The following is a 20394-nucleotide window of genomic DNA, read 5'->3' as shown; positions in this document are numbered from 1 at the left end:
CAGGGAGGAAGGGGAAGAGAAGTCACTTGCATTTCTAATACTCACAGCAAAGTCTTCCAACGAGAAGGGAATTATCACCCCCACTGACAATGCCATTCACTGAAGTGATACCCACCAGTCCATCTAACCCAGAAGGGAAGGATGGACCTGTTCTCACAAAACGGCGAGAGATGGAAGAAGGAAGATCAAGCCCACACCAATCACTGGAAAGAGAAGCTGTGCTCAGGGCTTGAAAGAATTCCTATTGGGAAAATGATGTCACAGCCCCACAAGGCAATCCACAGCTTCGATGCTATTCCTCCCAACATGCCAATGCATTTTCGCACCGAACAAAGAATTGCAAAAGGGGTACGGAGACAGAAAAGAGCCTAAACTGTCAATACAATCCGACGAAAAAGCCCCGATACGGACATCCAAGGTTGTGTGAAAGGAAATTAGACGACCAAACTAGGATCCTCAGGAGAGTATCGGAGAAGGCAATGGCGACCCACTCCAGTACTCTTGCCTGGAAAACGTCCTGGACGGAGGAGCCTGGTAGGCTGCAGGCCATGGGGTCACGCAGAGTCAGACACGACTGAAGTGACTTAGCCGCAGCAGCAGCAGCAGGACAGTATGCTATTGGGAATACAACAACACACACAGATCCAGATCGATGGAATAAAGTGGAGGGTCCAGAAACAAACCCCAGCATCCATGGTCAACTCATCTCTGACACAGAAGGGGAGAATATCCAAATGGGAACAAGAAAGCCTCTTCAATCAATGTCCATGGGAAAACCAGACAGCTACATCTGAAGAACGCTATTGGTTTTGATCTCATACCACCTCAATATAGGGGGAAAACCTCACCCTAAAGACTGATGTCATGAGATAGCTAGAAAGAAGCGTAGGTCAAAGGCTCCTTAACATCAGAGTCTCCTTGCCATTTGCTGGGCGGAGGTCGAAATGGGTCTCTTCAAGTAAGGCAAAGAGGTACACGAAGTACACCCATGGGTTTCCATCCAATGGAACCTCTTCACAACAGAGAAGCTAAGCATTCACAAATGCAAAAGATAGGAAACAGAACATGAGAGACTCCTTGCAAGTGGTGTATCTGAGAAGGGGTTCATATGGAAAGAGACGAAGAATGCACAGCACTCAGATTCCAAGAAACAACACCACCACCACCTTTGACACTTCCCCCATGACCAACTCCGACCTAAAGCCTTTCTCTCCCTCTAACCTATCCCTAAAACATAACCCTCATCTAATCATATACATGTGCATCCCTAGCATCCATCCATCCACACACGAGAGAGAAAGAGGAAGACACAGACGGAACTGAGAAAGGAAAAGAGAGGGACACAGCCAGAGAGAGACACGGAACCAAAGAGAGGAAAGGAGTCGACGGTCCAGACTTTTCCTCAATCTGCCTCGAAGGTAGAAGCAATGACAGCGCCCTTCCACCCCAGAAGGGGGAAAAGGACGGAAGGTTTGGAGAGGAAAAGACAAGAACGCAGGGAGCCACTAGAAGCTCAGCCACCCGCAGAAGCCGAGCTGGGACACTTGAACAGAATCTCAATGGAAACAGAGGAGCAGAAAGTTGGCTACTCTTTTCTATAAGAGAGGGAGACCTTCGAGTCTTCCTTTCGGTCCTCCAACTTGGATGCGGGGTCTCAAAACAGTCAGGAGGGGGAGTGCCTTTTCCTGGGTACCACGGCACATCCAGGCCTCGTTCTGCCCCATTCTGTGCTGTGTCAGCCCTGGATGGAATCTTTCTTTCTGAAGTCTCAGCGCACAAGCTCCACGTGATATCGGCCCCAGGTGGAAAGGCATGGAGCTGCTCGTAGGCCGACAGACCTAGGAAGCAGATGGGAGAATGACCACCACTCTGCAGATGGAGAGACTGGGGCAACCCTGAGGGGCATATGCTTGTCCAGGGCCACACCACTTATGAGAAGAAGGAGCCTGGTCTGAGAGCAGTGGGGTCCTCGGAGCTCAGGCCCTGGCTGAACCCAGGCCTCCCCAGGGCTGTGGGCTGGGCTGTGTGGGTGTCACTGTGCCTGCACATGGCCTAAGGGGGGTGGTCGAGCAGTCAGAAACCCAGAGATTCCCTTGGGAAGTTTTGGGGAAGGGACCTCAGCACGAACCCCAGGAGATGATGTCACCTGCCGGCAACAGAACCCAACAGAACCCGCAGCCCGGGTATCCAGGCCTCCAGAGCGGAGAGGAGCCCCCAGCCAGTTCACTGGCTGCCAGGATGTTCTGCTGTTTGCCCCTGCCCAGAGGCCGGGGCCTCAGGAGTGCTCACAGGCAGTGTGCGCGGGCACCCTGTCGACGTTGGCTCAGGACACCCCCGAGAGGCCTCTGGCCCTTTGCCCGGAGAAACAGAAAGGTAACACGGGGAGCCCCAGGACGGACCAGGCCGCCTCTCCCATGCCACCCGGAAACAGCGGGTCCTTTGCCTGTGTGTGTGGATGCGGGTTTCTTGGGGTGTGTCTCCCTCAAGGAAGCCCAGGCGGATGTGGGGTCAGAAGCCTGCGGACAAGTTGTGTCCACACCCCAGGGGAGAGCAGGCTGGGCGGGATGGGGAGAGTGCGGGCAGCGGCGGCCGCCCAGGCGGACCTCACACCCTCAGGTGGGTCTCTTTCCTCCCGGGTGGGGATCTGAGCAGACACACGTCTCTGACCCTTCTGGGAAGAGAAGTTCGAGCAGGCAGAAGCAGCGGCTCCACTGCCCAGGCCCAGCTCGGAAAACTCCTAGCATGGCTGGCTGACGGTCACTGTCGTTGCAGAGCTTCCCACGTGATGAGGCCGAGGACGGGGACACCCCATCCACCTCCCGGAGGGAGGGGTCGGAGCACCACCCCCCCGCCCGTGAGGCCCAGTGCAGGCTCCAGGTGAGCGTGCCCACGGAGGCATCAGCCCCACCGGGGGAGAAGCGGAGGCGGGGAAGGCCTGCTGCCGAGACACCGCCCAGGACACACCCGGCGGCCCAGTCTGAGGCTGCCACGGAGCTCAGCACACCCGGCTCCGACCCAGAGTCCCGAGAACCCCGGCCTCTGAGGCAGCAGGAGGACCTGGAGCCCAGCACGCCAGAGCACAGAGGTGAGGACGCTGGGGCTGGTGCACGGGAGTGTGTGGGGAGGGGGTGCTGAGCTACACAGGGACGAGTCCCCGAAAGCTGCTGCTGGGCCTGCAGCAAGCGCTGGCCTCACACCCCCCGCCCCCCATCTTGCACACTTCAGTCCCAAAAGACATCCGACGCTGGGTAGTCTTTGGGAATCTCTTGGAAGCTTTCTGTCCCGGGAGACGCACATGCCAAGGCTGGCCTGTGGGCAAACTTTGCTTCTCCCCCAGCTCTAGCACTGGCCTCCAACTGGAACCAGGCTCCGCTTCCCAGACCTGTCCCTACAGAGGTGCTGGCTCCAGGTGCAGGACCCAGGGATCCACCGAGGGCAGATGGAGAACCGAGACTTGCCCTCGCAGAGACACCAGGCCAGCTGGGTACTGGCCAGCACACCGGGCAGATCGGATCTCCATGCCTGCAGGACCCCCAGCCCCAGGCACTGATGTCCCACCCCCTCAGCCAGAACCTCCACCTCCACGTGCACCTCTACCTGCTCGGGCTCTGGCAGGAGAACCCGAGGCAGAGGAGGAGTCACCGCCTCGGCAGGGAGAGCCTGCCCTGGCTCCCGCACAACACCCAGACGCCCACGATGACTCACCCACCCCTGCAGGGAGAACGAGCCCCCGCTCTGGACAGACACCCAGAGCCCTTGCCGGAAACACCACGTCCAGGGGAGCGGTCGGCTCTGCAGCCTCCATCCCCGTCTGCTCACCGTGAACGCTGGCAACTCGGTCTGCCCCCAGGGGACATGGAGTTCCTTTCCCCTGAACTGCTTTGCATTTGGTTTGTTTCCACCTTTCTGGTGATGTTTTATTTTTTGTATGGTTTCCTGTACTTTTGTTGGTTAAGTTGGGATTAGTAAACTTTTTCATCATTGTTGCAATTTGGGAACACTGTTGTGTAACTCTGGTGATACTGTGTTACCATCACCACTTTGTAGTTTCAGACCCGTTTGATCTTTATGCCCCACCCCCCAACAAAGCCTGGATTCAAGGCAAGCATGCCCTGTTCATCCCTTCCCCCGATCCTGAACACAATTTCATCCTTTCTTTGTGCATTCCTTCCTATATTCTTGGTGTCCCCAATCAATGACTCTCAGTGAAATGACTGAAGGAGTGTTTTTTGGACTCTCCAACTACTGTAAGACTCCATTGGAGAGTTCTCATTTGTACGTCATTTGAACTAGCCTTTGATATCTGAAAGGACGGTGTACGTCCTTTCAAGATACCATGTGCCAAACGAAGCCCTTTTGGCAACTGCCATCATTATCTCCAGGCAGGCATTGCTGTGTCAAGGGTGACATCTCAGCCAGAAGGCAGAGGCTGAGCTCGTCTTGTTGCACCAGCTCCCAAAAGAAGCCAAGAAAGGGAGCTGGAACAACAAACCACCCCAACACCCAGGAAAGCGTTCTTCATGACAGAAGGCTAGAAAATGACCCAACATCCTTGTGGCCCAGAACCCCTCTAGAAAATCACTGTTCCATAAAAAAGAGAAACACATGGGAAGTTCCAAGGAGAGGCAATGCCCATGGCCCGTGTACTTGAGAGACGGCCTGACCGCTCCGGGGAAGACACGCACCGACGGAACCCCTTGGGAAACAGCAGTGATAGTCCTCACCGTCGTAAGGGTTTCCTCTGGGGACAACCTGCCTGGGGCACCACACGAGGGAGCAGACCGGCTTCTCTTCCTCTGCCCCCACACCATTCACTCATGAAGGCAGCTCAGGTGTTCTCATGCCCTGCCTGCCTGCCTGCCTGGCTCATCCGTGAGCTGTGACCACCTACAGGGCAGGACTCCACCTTCTCCTCTCTGTGTACCGTGAATCTGCACACAGTGGGCTTGCAGAACCTTAGGAGACTTGAGCCATTCCCACTCGAGCCAGAACCCTCCCCAGGAAGGAAAACAGCTGTGGAGTCATTTTGGCCCCAGCACTGGTTCGAAAGCCTGGCGCCTCCTACAGCCTCTACGGTGTGAAGAGGGAGGTCCCTTCTGACAGAGCTTTCCGGGTCTCAGATCTAAGCTGTTGTTTCACTGTCAGCTGTGTCTCTTCCGTTGCAGCCAGGTGGGCCACGCTGCTCCAAAGGAGCTCACAAGCTGAGTTTCAAGGGAGGTATAGAGAGGACAGGGATGGCTACAACGTACTGCAAACTGAGTGAGGGTCCCCACAATCCTCAGCAAAGGTCTGTGGTGTGCAAGTGGGGAGTAGAGGGCCCCCAAGTTCCAAAGGAAGGGAGGTAGTCGGGAGCTAAAGCCCTTGGCCGCTGTGGTAGTAGCTGCAGATGGCAGCTCGTCCACAGTGCACTTCGAATGAGGTCATATGAGCGGGACTCTGGAAATGGCTCCGAAATCGGGAGAAAGGGGTCAGGGTATGTGGGAATCCGGCGGGGGTGGGGGGTGGATGAAGGAAGGTGTCCCTCCTCTCTCCAGTGCAATTTGGTTTGGTGAGTCTCAAAGCTACCAGATGGCACTTCCCAAGTCAGGCCCCCGCAGGAATCAGGGTGGGCTGCGTGCCTCGGCCCCTGCCACAGGGACAAGCCACACCAGTGGCCTCCCTGAGCTCCAATGGCCGGATCTGGGGGTTCTGTCTGGGTGCACACCTCCTTGCTGTGGCCAAGTTCCCCCCTTCTCTGAGCACCAGCTTCATCCTCTCGAATGAGGACATCGATTGCTACCTTGGCACGTTACTCTCTTCATCCTGTGAAGACTCATTAGGCTTATCCTACAATTACTAGCTGGCCCGAAGAGATATCTCCTGAATCCAGATTAAGCTGGAGTCTCCCAGGCTCATCTGGCATGTCTTCCCTGAAGTCTGCCAAAACCCATACCCTTGCATTTCCAGGGACTCCCCTTAGCCAGCTGGGCAGAAAACCCAGCATGGTTCAAACAAGCTGACAGACAAGCGGGAGAGGACTCACGGGCAGACGGCTTCCCTCAGGTCGCGGGTGGAGCTCTGGGACCACAGCAGCAACGGGCCATCCCAGGCCCTGGGCTCAGCAGCGCCCTCATTCTCAGGCCGGCGGCTCTGCCCTGAGGGGAGCAGGAAGGTCACCAACTGCCGCAGGCGGGCCTCACGCCCCTCCCACTGCTGGAGCCTGACCTCCCCCGGCCCCACCCCTTCCCCTACCCCAGCAGGACGACAGCTCGTCTTCCCCTGGCTTCCAACGGGAGGCCCGGCCCTGGGCCCCGATTGGGCACTGCCCCAGCCCGGAGCCAATCACAGTGGCCAGGGAGGTGGAACGCACCGATTGGCCAGGGCCAGGTCATGTGACCATACTCCCCAGGAAACTCAAATATTACCAAGGTTCCCTAAGAAACCAATGAACAGAATTATCCAGTAAAGGCAAACCGTGCTTTTTAATGAGGCCAATGTCACAGAAAAAAAAAAAAAAAATGCTTCACAATGAACTGCTCAAGGAAGCTACTAAATAAACTTCCAGAAAAGTTTAGTAGTTTTTTTTTTTTTTTTAATAGGGTGACGGAGAGCTATACCTTTCCCGTCTATGTGAATTTAGGTTTAAACTAGATTTCCCTTGGCTATTATATAAGACAAAAAAACCCACATCCCCCCCTTTCACTCCCCCCCACCCCCAAAAAGTGTTTTAATCTATAGAATTTTTGTGTCCTCAGTTGTGTCTGATTCGCGGCAACTCACGAACTCTACACAGCCAGGCTCTTCCGTCCATGGAATTCAGGGCAATTTTTTCTGTCCCAGTAAATGCCCACCCTGGGTGATCCAAAGGCAAGGGCTCAGAGGCTCCTGAGAGACTAACTCCTTCCAGCTGAGCACAGAACTGGCTCCTCACTGGGATGCCTGTGGCCTGGGGCTCCCTGAGGGGAGAGCAGCACTCGCCCCACCGTGTGGTCACTGCTGGAAGTGCAGGCTGCTCCTCACTCCCCCTTGACAGTGTCCCTGAGGGCAGAACAGTGTGAATCGAATCAAGGTGGAAATGCAAACTCCAATGCAACCAAACTCCCCACAAGGTCTCTAAAACCACTCAGGAACAGGGAATTGGAAACTGCAGGGGATGACAGGAATGGAGATGGAGACTTGACACCTTACACCGAATTCACTTCCAGTTATCCCTAGACAAACTTTCCATGAAAACTTGTCACAAATCTCGAAGAACAATGAGCAGAAACCAGACACGTGCTTTGAGTCTTCACACACAAAACTAAAACCCAGTCCACAAAAAGAAAACCCAGAGAATACAGTGGACTTTGCAAAATCAAAGATATCTACTGTGGGAAAGACCTCATGACAAAAGCAAAAGACAGGTCATACATCGCGAGACGAATGAGTGGAAACACAAAGCTTATCAAGGATGTGTCTCCAAACAGACAAAGAACACCAACACAACAAGCCTGTGAAAACTAGGGAAAGGTCTGAAGGGACACCAGACTGAGGAAGACACACACAGAGGATCCCGGATGATGTCCAGCACTGAGGGCCTGAAGAAACAACAGTCTAGTTGCACCCCCTCAGGCCTGTGTGACCGTGGATGAGGCCTCTGTTTCCCGGTGGCTCTGAGAGATGGACAGGGAGGAAGGGGAAGAGAAGTCACTTGCATTTCTAATACTCACAGCAAAGTCTTCCAACGAGAAGGGAATTATCACCCCCACTGACAATGCCATTCACTGAAGTGATACCCACCAGTCCATCTAACCCAGAAGGGAAGGATGGACCTGTTCTCACAAAACGGCGAGAGATGGAAGAAGGAAGATCAAGCCCACACCAATCACTGGAAAGAGAAGCTGTGCTCAGGGCTTGAAAGAATTCCTATTGGGAAAATGATGTCACAGCCCCACAAGGCAATCCACAGCTTCGATGCTATTCCTCCCAACATGCCAATGCATTTTCGCACCGAACAAAGAATTGCAAAAGGGGTACGGAGACAGAAAAGAGCCTAAACTGTCAATACAATCCGACGAAAAAGCCCCGATACGGACATCCAAGGTTGTGTGAAAGGAAATTAGACGACCAAACTAGGATCCTCAGGAGAGTATCGGAGAAGGCAATGGCGACCCACTCCAGTACTCTTGCCTGGAAAACGTCCTGGACGGAGGAGCCTGGTAGGCTGCAGGCCATGGGGTCACGCAGAGTCAGACACGACTGAAGTGACTTAGCCGCAGCAGCAGCAGCAGGACAGTATGCTATTGGGAATACAACAACACACACAGATCCAGATCGATGGAATAAAGTGGAGGGTCCAGAAACAAACCCCAGCATCCATGGTCAACTCATCTCTGACACAGAAGGGGAGAATATCCAAATGGGAACAAGAAAGCCTCTTCAATCAATGTCCATGGGAAAACCAGACAGCTACATCTGAAGAACGCTATTGGTTTTGATCTCATACCACCTCAATATAGGGGGAAAACCTCACCCTAAAGACTGATGTCATGAGATAGCTAGAAAGAAGCGTAGGTCAAAGGCTCCTTAACATCAGAGTCTCCTTGCCATTTGCTGGGCGGAGGTCGAAATGGGTCTCTTCAAGTAAGGCAAAGAGGTACACGAAGTACACCCATGGGTTTCCATCCAATGGAACCTCTTCACAACAGAGAAGCTAAGCATTCACAAATGCAAAAGATAGGAAACAGAACATGAGAGACTCCTTGCAAGTGGTGTATCTGAGAAGGGGTTCATATGGAAAGAGACGAAGAATGCACAGCACTCAGATTCCAAGAAACAACACCACCACCACCCTTGACCCTTCCCCCATGACCAACTCCAACCTAAAGCCTTTCTCTCCCTCTAACCTATCCCTAAAACATAACCCTCATCTAATCATATACATGTGCATCCCTAGCATCCATCCATCCACACACGAGAGAGAAAGAGGAAGACACAGACGGAACTGAGAAAGGAAAAGAGAGGGACACAGCCAGAGAGAGACACGGAACCAAAGAGAGGAAAGGAGTCGACGGTCCAGACTTTTCCTCAATCTGCCTCGAAGGTAGAAGCAATGACAGCGCCCTTCCACCCCAGAAGGGGGAAAAGGACGGAAGGTTTGGAGAGGAAAAGACAAGAACGCAGGGAGCCATTAGAAGCTCAGCCACCCGCAGAAGCCGAGCTGGGACACTTGAACAGAATCTCAATGGAAACAGAGGAGCAGAAAGTTGGCTACTCTTTTCTATAAGAGAGGGAGACCTTCGAGTCTTCCTTTCGGTCCTCCAACTTGGATGCGGGGTCTCAAAACAGTCAGGAGGGGGAGTGCCTTTTCCTGGGTACCACGGCACATCCAGGCCTCGTTCTGCCCCATTCTGTGCTGTGTCAGCCCTGGATGGAATCTTTCTTTCTGAAGTCTCAGCGCACAAGCTCCACGTGATATCGGCCCCAGGTGGAAAGGCATGGAGCTGCTCGTAGGCCGACAGACCTAGGAAGCAGATGGGAGAATGACCACCACTCTGCAGATGGAGAGACTGGGGCAACCCTGAGGGGCATATGCTTGTCCAGGGCCACACCACTTATGAGAAGAAGGAGCCTGGTCTGAGAGCAGTGGGGTCCTCGGAGCTCAGGCCCTGGCTGAACCCAGGCCTCCCCAGGGCTGTGGGCTGGGCTGTGTGGGTGTCACTGTGCCTGCACATGGCCTAAGGGGGGTGGTCGAGCAGTCAGAAACCCAGAGATTCCCTTGGGAAGTTTTGGGGAAGGGACCTCAGCACGAACCCCAGGAGATGATGTCACCTGCCGGCAACAGAACCCAACAGAACCCGCAGCCCGGGTATCCAGGCCTCCAGAGCGGAGAGGAGCCCCCAGCCAGTTCACTGGCTGCCAGGATGTTCTGCTGTTTGCCCCTGCCCAGAGGCCGGGGCCTCAGGAGTGCTCACAGGCAGTGTGCGCGGGCACCCTGTCGACGTTGGCTCAGGACACCCCCGAGAGGCCTCTGGCCCTTTGCCCGGAGAAACAGAAAGGTAACACGGGGAGCCCCAGGACGGACCAGGCCGCCTCTCCCATGCCACCCGGAAACACCGGGTCCTTTGCCTGTGTGTGTGGATGCGGGTTTCTTGGGGTGTGTCTCCCTCAAGGAAGCCCAGGCGGATGTGGGGTCAGAAGCCTGCGGACAAGTTGTGTCCACACCCCAGGGGAGAGCAGGCTGGGCGGGATGGGGAGAGTGCGGGCAGCGGCGGCCGCCCAGGCGGACCTCACACCCTCAGGTGGGTCTCTTTCCTCGCGGGTGGGGATCTGAGCAGACACACGTCTCTGACCCTTCTGGGAAGAGAAGTTCGAGCAGGCAGAAGCAGCGGCTCCACTGCCCAGGCCCAGCTCGGAAAACTCCTAGCATGGCTGGCTGACGGTCACTGTCGTTGCAGAGCTTCCCACGTGATGAGGCCGAGGACGGGGACACCCCATCCACCTCCCGGAGGGAGGGGTCGGAGCACCACCCCCCCGCCCGTGAGGCCCAGTGCAGGCTCCAGGTGAGCGTGCCCACGGAGGCATCAGCCCCACCGGGGGAGAAGCGGAGGCGGGGAAGGCCTGCTGCCGAGACACCGCCCAGGACACACCCGGCGGCCCAGTCTGAGGCTGCCACGGAGCTCAGCACACCCGGCTCCGACCCAGAGTCCCGAGAACCCCGGCCTCTGAGGCAGCAGGAGGACCTGGAGCCCAGCACGCCAGAGCACAGAGGTGAGGACGCTGGGGCTGGTGCACGGGAGTGTGTGGGGAGGGGGTGCTGAGCTACACAGGGACGAGTCCCCGAAAGCTGCTGCTGGGCCTGCAGCAAGCGCTGGCCTCACACCCCCCGCCCCCCATCTTGCACACTTCAGTCCCAAAAGACATCCGACGCTGGGTAGTCTTTGGGAATCTCTTGGAAGCTTTCTGTCCCGGGAGACGCACATGCCAAGGCTGGCCTGTGGGCAAACTTTGCTTCTCCCCCAGCTCTAGCACTGGCCTCCAACTGGAACCAGGCTCCGCTTCCCAGACCTGTCCCTACAGAGGTGCTGGCTCCAGGTGCAGGACCCAGGGATCCACCGAGGGCAGATGGAGAACCGAGACTTGCCCTCGCAGAGACACCAGGCCAGCTGGGTACTGGCCAGCACACCGGGCAGATCGGATCTCCATGCCTGCAGGACCCCCAGCCCCAGGCACTGATGTCCCACCCCCTCAGCCAGAACCTCCACCTCCACGTGCACCTCTACCTGCTCGGGCTCTGGCAGGAGAACCCGAGGCAGAGGAGGAGTCACCGCCTCGGCAGGGAGAGCCTGCCCTGGCTCCCGCACAACACCCAGACGCCCACGATGACTCACCCACCCCTGCAGGGAGAACGAGCCCCCGCTCTGGACAGACACCCAGAGCCCTTGCCGGAAACACCACGTCCAGGGGAGCGGTCGGCTCTGCAGCCTCCATCCCCGTCTGCTCACCGTGAACGCTGGCAACTCGGTCTGCCCCCAGGGGACATGGAGTTCCTTTCCCCTGAACTGCTTTGCATTTGGTTTGTTTCCACCTTTCTGGTGATGTTTTATTTTTTGTATGGTTTCCTGTACTTTTGTTGGTTAAGTTGGGATTAGTAAACTTTTTCATCATTGTTGCAATTTGGGAACACTGTTGTGTAACTCTGGTGATACTGTGTTACCATCACCACTTTGTAGTTTCAGACCCGTTTGATCTTTATGCCCCACCCCCCAACAAAGCCTGGATTCAAGGCAAGCATGCCCTGTTCATCCCTTCCCCCGATCCTGAACACAATTTCATCCTTTCTTTGTGCATTCCTTCCTATATTCTTGGTGTCCCCAATCAATGACTCTCAGTGAAATGACTGAAGGAGTGTTTTTTGGACTCTCCAACTACTGTAAGACTCCATTGGAGAGTTCTCATTTGTACGTCATTTGAACTAGCCTTTGATATCTGAAAGGACGGTGTACGTCCTTTCAAGATACCATGTGCCAAACGAAGCCCTTTTGGCAACTGCCATCATTATCTCCAGGCAGGCATTGCTGTGTCAAGGGTGACATCTCAGCCAGAAGGCAGAGGCTGAGCTCGTCTTGTTGCACCAGCTCCCAAAAGAAGCCAAGAAAGGGAGCTGGAACAACAAACCACCCCAACACCCAGGAAAGCGTTCTTCATGACAGAAGGCTAGAAAATGACCCAACATCCTTGTGGCCCAGAACCCCTCTAGAAAATCACTGTTCCATAAAAAAGAGAAACACATGGGAAGTTCCAAGGAGAGGCAATGCCCATGGCCCGTGTACTTGAGAGACGGCCTGACCGCTCCGGGGAAGACACGCACCGACGGAACCCCTTGGGAAACAGCAGTGATAGTCCTCACCGTCGTAAGGGTTTCCTCTGGGGACAACCTGCCTGGGGCACCACACGAGGGAGCAGACCGGCTTCTCTTCCTCTGCCCCCACACCATTCACTCATGAAGGCAGCTCAGGTGTTCTCATGCCCTGCCTGCCTGCCTGCCTGGCTCATCCGTGAGCTGTGACCACCTACAGGGCAGGACTCCACCTTCTCCTCTCTGTGTACCGTGAATCTGCACACAGTGGGCTTGCAGAACCTTAGGAGACTTGAGCCATTCCCACTCGAGCCAGAACCCTCCCCAGGAAGGAAAACAGCTGTGGAGTCATTTTGGCCCCAGCACTGGTTCGAAAGCCTGGCGCCTCCTACAGCCTCTACGGTGTGAAGAGGGAGGTCCCTTCTGACAGAGCTTTCCGGGTCTCAGATCTAAGCTGTTGTTTCACTGTCAGCTGTGTCTCTTCCGTTGCAGCCAGGTGGGCCACGCTGCTCCAAAGGAGCTCACAAGCTGAGTTTCAAGGGAGGTATAGAGAGGACAGGGATGGCTACAACGTACTGCAAACTGAGTGAGGGTCCCCACAATCCTCAGCAAAGGTCTGTGGTGTGCAAGTGGGGAGTAGAGGGCCCCCAAGTTCCAAAGGAAGGGAGGTAGTCGGGAGCTAAAGCCCTTGGCCGCTGTGGTAGTAGCTGCAGATGGCAGCTCGTCCACAGTGCACTTCGAATGAGGTCATATGAGCGGGACTCTGGAAATGGCTCCGAAATCGGGAGAAAGGGGTCAGGGTATGTGGGAATCCGGCGGGGGTGGGGGGTGGATGAAGGAAGGTGTCCCTCCTCTCTCCAGTGCAATTTGGTTTGGTGAGTCTCAAAGCTACCAGATGGCACTTCCCAAGTCAGGCCCCCGCAGGAATCAGGGTGGGCTGCGTGCCTCGGCCCCTGCCACAGGGACAAGCCACACCAGTGGCCTCCCTGAGCTCCAATGGCCGGATCTGGGGGTTCTGTCTGGGTGCACACCTCCTTGCTGTGGCCAAGTTCCCCCCTTCTCTGAGCACCAGCTTCATCCTCTCGAATGAGGACATCGATTGCTACCTTGGCACGTTACTCTCTTCATCCTGTGAAGACTCATTAGGCTTATCCTACAATTACTAGCTGGCCCGAAGAGATATCTCCTGAATCCAGATTAAGCTGGAGTCTCCCAGGCTCATCTGGCATGTCTTCCCTGAAGTCTGCCAAAACCCATACCCTTGCATTTCCAGGGACTCCCCTTAGCCAGCTGGGCAGAAAACCCAGCATGGTTCAAACAAGCTGACAGACAAGCGGGAGAGGACTCACGGGCAGACGGCTTCCCTCAGGTCGCGGGTGGAGCTCTGGGACCACAGCAGCAACGGGCCATCCCAGGCCCTGGGCTCAGCAGCGCCCTCATTCTCAGGCCGGCGGCTCTGCCCTGAGGGGAGCAGGAAGGTCACCAACTGCCGCAGGCGGGCCTCACGCCCCTCCCACTGCTGGAGCCTGACCTCCCCCGGCCCCACCCCTTCCCCTACCCCAGCAGGACGACAGCTCGTCTTCCCCTGGCTTCCAACGGGAGGCCCGGCCCTGGGCCCCGATTGGGCACTGCCCCAGCCCGGAGCCAATCACAGTGGCCAGGGAGGTGGAACGCACCGATTGGCCAGGGCCAGGTCATGTGACCATACTCCCCAGGAAACTCAAATATTACCAAGGTTCCCTAAGAAACCAATGAACAGAATTATCCAGTAAAGGCAAACCGTGCTTTTTAATGAGGCCAATGTCACAGAAAAAAAAAAAAAATGCTTCACAATGAACTGCTCAAGGAAGCTACTAAATAAACTTCCAGAAAATTTTAGTAGTTTTTTTTTTTTTTTTAATAGGGTGACGGAGAGCTATACCTTTCCCGTCTATGTGAATTTAGGTTTAAACTAGATTTCCCTTGGCTATTATATAAGACAAAAAAACCCACATCCCCCCCTTTCACTCCCCCCCACCCCCAAAAAGTGTTTTAATCTATAGAATTTTTGTGTCCTCAGTTGTGTCTGATTCGCGGCAACTCACGAACTCTACACAGCCAGGCTCTTCCGTCCATGGAATTCAGGGCAATTTTTTCTGTCCCAGTAAATGCCCACCCTGGGTGATCCAAAGGCAAGGGCTCAGAGGCTCCTGAGAGACTAACTCCTTCCAGCTGAGCACAGAACTGGCTCCTCACTGGGATGCCTGTGGCCTGGGGCTCCCTGAGGGGAGAGCAGCACTCGCCCCACCGTGTGGTCACTGCTGGAAGTGCAGGCTGCTCCTCACTCCCCCTTGACAGTGTCCCTGAGGGCAGAACAGTGTGAATCGAATCAAGGTGGAAATGCAAACTCCAATGCAACCAAACTCCCCACAAGGTCTCTAAAACCACTCAGGAACAGGGAATTGGAAACTGCAGGGGATGACAGGAATGGAGATGGAGACTTGACACCTTACACCGAATTCACTTCCAGTTATCCCTAGACAAACTTTCCATGAAAACTTGTCACAAATCTCGAAGAACAATGAGCAGAAACCAGACACGTGCTTTGAGTCTTCACACACAAAACTAAAACCCAGTCCACAAAAAGAAAACCCAGAGAATACAGTGGACTTTGCAAAATCAAAGATATCTACTGTGGGAAAGACCTCATGACAAAAGCAAAAGACAGGTCATACATCGCGAGACGAATGAGTGGAAACACAAAGCTTATCAAGGATGTGTCTCCAAACAGACAAAGAACACCAACACAACAAGCCTGTGAAAACTAGGGAAAGGTCTGAAGGGACACCAGACTGAGGAAGACACACACAGAGGATCCCGGATGATGTCCAGCACTGAGGGCCTGAAGAAACAACAGTCTAGTTGCACCCCCTCAGGCCTGTGTGACCGTGGATGAGGCCTCTGTTTCCCGGTGGCTCTGAGAGATGGACAGGGAGGAAGGGGAAGAGAAGTCACTTGCATTTCTAATACTCACAGCAAAGTCTTCCAACGAGAAGGGAATTATCACCCCCACTGACAATGCCATTCACTGAAGTGATACCCACCAGTCCATCTAACCCAGAAGGGAAGGATGGACCTGTTCTCACAAAACGGCGAGAGATGGAAGAAGGAAGATCAAGCCCACACCAATCACTGGAAAGAGAAGCTGTGCTCAGGGCTTGAAAGAATTCCTATTGGGAAAATGATGTCACAGCCCCACAAGGCAATCCACAGCTTCGATGCTATTCCTCCCAACATGCCAATGCATTTTCGCACCGAACAAAGAATTGCAAAAGGGGTACGGAGACAGAAAAGAGCCTAAACTGTCAATACAATCTGACGAAAAAGCCCCGATACGGACATCCAAGGTTGTGTGAAAGGAAATTAGACGACCAAACTAGGATCCTCAGGAGAGTATCGGAGAAGGCAATGGCGACCCACTCCAGTACTCTTGCCTGGAAAACGTCCTGGACGGAGGAGCCTGGTAGGCTGCAGGCCATGGGGTCACGCAGAGTCAGACACGACTGAAGTGACTTAGCCGCAGCAGCAGCAGCAGGACAGTATGCTATTGGGAATACAACAACACACACAGATCCAGATCGATGGAATAAAGTGGAGGGTCCAGAAACAAACCCCAGCATCCATGGTCAACTCATCTCTGACACAGAAGGGGAGAATATCCAAATGGGAACAAGAAAGCCTCTTCAATCAATGTCCATGGGAAAACCAGACAGCTACATCTGAAGAACGCTATTGGTTTTGATCTCATACCACCTCAATATAGGGGGAAAACCTCACCCTAAAGACTGATGTCATGAGATAGCTAGAAAGAAGCGTAGGTCAAAGGCTCCTTAACATCAGAGTCTCCTTGCCATTTGCTGGGCGGAGGTCGAAATGGGTCTCTTCAAGTAAGGCAAAGAGGTACACGAAGTACACCCATGGGTTTCCATCCAATGGAACCTCTTCACAACAGAGAAGCTAAGCATTCACAAATGCAAAAGATAGGAAACAGAACATGAGAGACTCCTTGCAAGTGGTGTATCTGAGAAGGGGTTCATATGGAAAGAGACGAAGAATGCACAGCACTCAGATTCCAAGAAACAACACCACCACCACCCTTGACCCTTCCCCCATGACCAACTCCGACCTAAAGCCTTTCTCTCCCTCTAACCTATCCCTAAAACATAACCCTCATCTAATCATATACATGTGCATCCCTAGCATCCATCCATCCACACACGAGAGAGAAAGAGGAAGACACAGACGGAACTGAGAAAGGAAAAGAGAGGGACACAGCCAGAGAGAGACACGGAACCAAAGAGAGGAAAGGAGTCGACGGTCCAGACTTTTCCTCAATCTGCCTCGAAGGTAGAAGCAATGACAGCGCCCTTCCACCCCAGAAGGGGGAAAAGGACGGAAGGTTTGGAGAGGAAAAGACAAGAACACAGGGAGCCATTAGAAGCTCAGCCACCCGCAGAAGCCTAGCTGGGACACTTGAACAGAATCTCAATGGAAACAGAGGAGCAGAAAGTTGGCTACTCTTTTCTATAAGAGAGGGAGACCTTCGAGTCTTCCTTTCGGTCCTCCAACTTGGATGCGGGGTCTCAAAACAGTCAGGAGGGGGAGTGCCTTTTCCTGGGTACCACGGCACATCCAGGCCTCGTTCTGCCCCATTCTGTGCTGTGTCAGCCCTGGATGGAATCTTTCTTTCTGAAGTCTCAGCGCACAAGCTCCACGTGATATCGGCCCCAGGTGGAAAGGCATGGAGCTGCTCGTAGGCCGACAGACCTAGGAAGCAGATGGGAGAATGACCACCACTCTGCAGATGGAGAGACTGGGGCAACCCTGAGGGGCATATGCTTGTCCAGGGCCACACCACTTATGAGAAGAAGGAGCCTGGTCTGAGAGCAGTGGGGTCCTCGGAGCTCAGGCCCTGGCTGAACCCAGGCCTCCCCAGGGCTGTGGGCTGGGCTGTGTGGGTGTCACTGTGCCTGCACATGGCCTAAGGGGGGTGGTCGAGCAGTCAGAAACCCAGAGATTCCCTTGGGAAGTTTTGGGGAAGGGACCTCAGCACGAACCCCAGGAGATGATGTCACCTGCCGGCAACAGAACCCAACAGAACCCGCAGCCCGGGTATCCAGGCCTCCAGAGCGGAGAGGAGCCCCCAGCCAGTTCACTGGCTGCCAGGATGTTCTGCTGTTTGCCCCTGCCCAGAGGCCGGGGCCTCAGGAGTGCTCACAGGCAGTGTGCGCGGGCACCCTGTCGACGTTGGCTCAGGACACCCCCGAGAGGCCTCTGGCCCTTTGCCCGGAGAAACAGAAAGGTAACACGGGGAGCCCCAGGACGGACCAGGCCGCCTCTCCCATGCCACCCGGAAACACCGGGTCCTTTGCCTGTGTGTGTGGATGCGGGTTTCTTGGGGTGTGTCTCCCTCAAGGAAGCCCAGGCGGATGTGGGGTCAGAAGCCTGCGGACAAGTTGTGTCCACACCCCAGGGGAGAGCAGGCTGGGCGGGATGGGGAGAGTGCGGGCAGCGGCGGCCGCCCAGGCGGACCTCACACCCTCAGGTGGGTCTCTTTCCTCGCGGGTGGGGATCTGAGCAGACACACGTCTCTGACCCTTCTGGGAAGAGAAGTTCGAGCAGGCAGAAGCAGCGGCTCCACTGCCCAGGCCCAGCTCGGAAAACTCCTAGCATGGCTGGCTGACGGTCACTGTCGTTGCAGAGCTTCCCACGTGATGAGGCCGAGGACGGGGACACCCCATCCACCTCCCGGAGGGAGGGGTCGGAGCACCACCCCCCCGCCCGTGAGGCCCAGTGCAGGCTCCAGGTGAGCGTGCCCACGGAGGCATCAGCCCCACCGGGGGAGAAGCGGAGGCGGGGAAGGCCTGCTGCCGAGACACCGCCCAGGATACACCCGGCAGCCCACTCTGAGGCTGCCACGGAGCTCAGCACACCCGGCTCCGACCCAGAGTCCCGAGAACCCCGGCCTCTGAGGCAGCAGGAGGACCTGGAGCCCAGCACGCCAGAGCACAGAGGTGAGGACGCTGGGGCTGGTGCACGGGAGTGTGTGGGGAGGGGGTGCTGAGCTACACAGGGACGAGTCCCCGAAAGCTGCTGCTGGGCCTGCAGCAAGCGCTGGCCTCACACCCCCCGCCCCCCATCTTGCACACTTCAGTCCCAAAAGACATCCGACGCTGGGTATTCTTTGGGAATCTCTTGGAAGCTTTCTGTCCCGGGAGACGCACATGCCAAGGCTGGCCTGTGGGCAAACTTTGCTTCTCCCCCAGCTCTAGCACTGGCCTCCAACTGGAACCAGGCTCCGCTTCCCAGACCTGTCCCTACAGAGGTGCTGGCTCCAGGTGCAGGACCCAGGGATCCACCGAGGGCAGATGGAGAACCGAGACTTGCCCTCGCAGAGACACCAGGCCAGCTGGGTACTGGCCAGCACACCGGGCAGATCGGATCTCCATGCCTGCAGGACCCCCAGCCCCAGGCACTGATGTCCCACCCCCTCAGCCAGAACCTCCACCTCCACGTGCACCTCTACCTGCTCGGGCTCTGGCAGGAGAACCCGAGGCAGAGGAGGAGTCACCGCCTCGGCAGGGAGAGCCTGCCCTGGCTCCCGCGCAACACCCAGACGCCCACGATGACTCACCCACCCCTGCAGGGAGAATGAGCCCCCGCTCTGGACAGACACCCAGAGCCCTTGCCGGAAACACCACGTCCAGGGGAGCGGTCGGCTCTGCAGCCTCCATCCCCGTCTGCTCACCGTGGACGCTGGCAACTCGGTCTGCCCCCAGGGGACATGGAGTTCCTTTCCCCTGAACTGCTTTGCAGTTGCTTTGTTTCCACCTTTCTGGTGATGTTTTATTTTTTGTATGGTTTCCTGTACTTTTGTTGGTTAAGTTGGGATTAGTAAACTTTTTCATCATTGTTGCAATTTGGGAACACTGTTGTGTAACTCTGGTGATACTGTGTTACCATCACCACTTTGTAGTTTCAGACCCGTTTGATCTTTATGCCCCACCCCCCAACAAAGCCTGGATTCAAGGCAAGCACGCCCTGTTCATCCCTTCCCCCGATCCTGAACACAATTTCATCCTTTCTTTGTGCATTCCTTCCTATATTCTTGGTGTCCCCAATCAATGACTCTCAGTGAAATGACTGACGGAGTGTTTTTTGGACTCTCCAACTAGTGTAAGACTCCATTGGAGAGTTCTCATTTGTACGTCATTTGAACTAGCCTTTGATATCTGAAAGGACGGTGTACGTCCTTTCAAGATACCATGTGCCAAACGAAGCCCTTTTGGCAACTGCCATCATTATCTCCAGGCAGGCATTGCTGTGTCAAGGGTGACATCTCAGCCAGAAGGCAGAGGCTGAGCTCGTCTTGTTGCACCAGCTCCCAAAAGAAGCCAAGAAAGGGAGCTGGAACAACAAACCACCCCAACACCCAGGAAAGCGTTCTTCATGACAGAAGGCTAGAAAATGAGCCAACATCCTTGTGGCCCAGAACCCCTCTAGAAAATCACTGTTCCATAAAAAAGAGAAACACATGGGAAGTTCCAAGGAGAGGCAATGCCCATGGCCCGTGTACTTGAGAGACGGCCTGACCGCTCCGGGGAAGACACGCACCGACGGAACCCCTTGGGAAACAGCAGCGATAGTCCTCACCGTCGTAAGGGTTTCCTCTGGGGACAACCTGCCCGGGGCACCACACGAGGGAGCAGACCGGCTTCTCTTCCTCTGCCCCCACACCATTCACTCATGAAGGCAGCTCAGGTGTTCTCATGCCCTGCCTGCCTGCCTGCCTGGCTCATCCGTGAGCTGTGACCACCTACAGGGCAGGACTCCACCTTCTCCTCTCTGTGTACCGTGAATCTGCACACAGTGGGCTTGCAGAACCTTAGGAGACTTGAGCCATTCCCACTCGAGCCAGAACCCTCCCCAGGAAGGAAAACAGCTGTGGAGTCATTTTGGCCCCAGCACTGGTTCGAAAGCCTGGCGCCTCCTACAGCCTCTACGGTGTGAAGAGGGAGGTCCCTTCTGACAGAGCTTTC

The 20394-nt window shown here is 55.3% G+C and overlaps 3 protein-coding genes and 1 long non-coding RNA gene across 4 annotated transcripts in view; 3 read left to right on the top strand and 1 right to left on the bottom strand.

The window, feature by feature from the left end:
- LOC145534148 (uncharacterized) overlaps positions 1-20394 on the bottom strand; it is a 770273-nt gene that overhangs the window by 557810 nt on the left and 192069 nt on the right. The window contains exons 25-26 of the long non-coding RNA XR_014074274.1: positions 13666-13777; positions 6023-6134 (exon numbers count right to left, since the gene is read on the bottom strand). This is a non-coding gene — a long non-coding RNA (uncharacterized LOC145534148). The remainder of the gene's footprint in view (positions 1-6022; positions 6135-13665; positions 13778-20394) is intronic.
- On the top strand, positions 1301-5444 carry LOC145534011 (uncharacterized). Its single transcript, XM_081561375.1, has 3 exons — positions 1301-2373; positions 2773-3085; positions 3338-5444. Exons 1-3 carry the CDS (start codon positions 2137-2139, stop codon positions 3964-3966), a joined length of 1179 nt encoding a protein of 392 aa, XP_081417501.1. The 5' UTR covers positions 1301-2136; the 3' UTR covers positions 3967-5444.
- Positions 9817-13087, top strand: LOC145534116 (uncharacterized). The gene is made up of 3 exons (XM_081561488.1): positions 9817-10016; positions 10416-10728; positions 10981-13087. The coding sequence occupies exons 1-3, from the start codon at positions 9882-9884 to the stop codon at positions 11607-11609; spliced, it is 1077 nt and encodes a 358-aa protein (XP_081417614.1). The 5' UTR covers positions 9817-9881; the 3' UTR covers positions 11610-13087.
- Positions 16632-19273, top strand: LOC145534137 (uncharacterized). Its single transcript, XM_081561510.1, has 3 exons — positions 16632-17657; positions 18057-18369; positions 18622-19273. The coding sequence occupies exons 1-3, from the start codon at positions 17421-17423 to the stop codon at positions 19008-19010; spliced, it is 939 nt and encodes a 312-aa protein (XP_081417636.1). The 5' UTR covers positions 16632-17420; the 3' UTR covers positions 19011-19273.

The sequence above is a fragment of the Giraffa tippelskirchi genome, chromosome 14 (genome assembly GCF_054371585.1).
Source record: "Giraffa tippelskirchi isolate mGirTip1 chromosome 14, T2T-mGirTip1v1.2.pri, whole genome shotgun sequence".
NCBI classification, from domain to species: Eukaryota; Metazoa; Chordata; class Mammalia; order Artiodactyla; family Giraffidae; genus Giraffa; species Giraffa tippelskirchi.
Note: the sequence above shows the minus strand (reverse complement) of the source record. Positions and strands in the feature narration are given on the sequence as shown.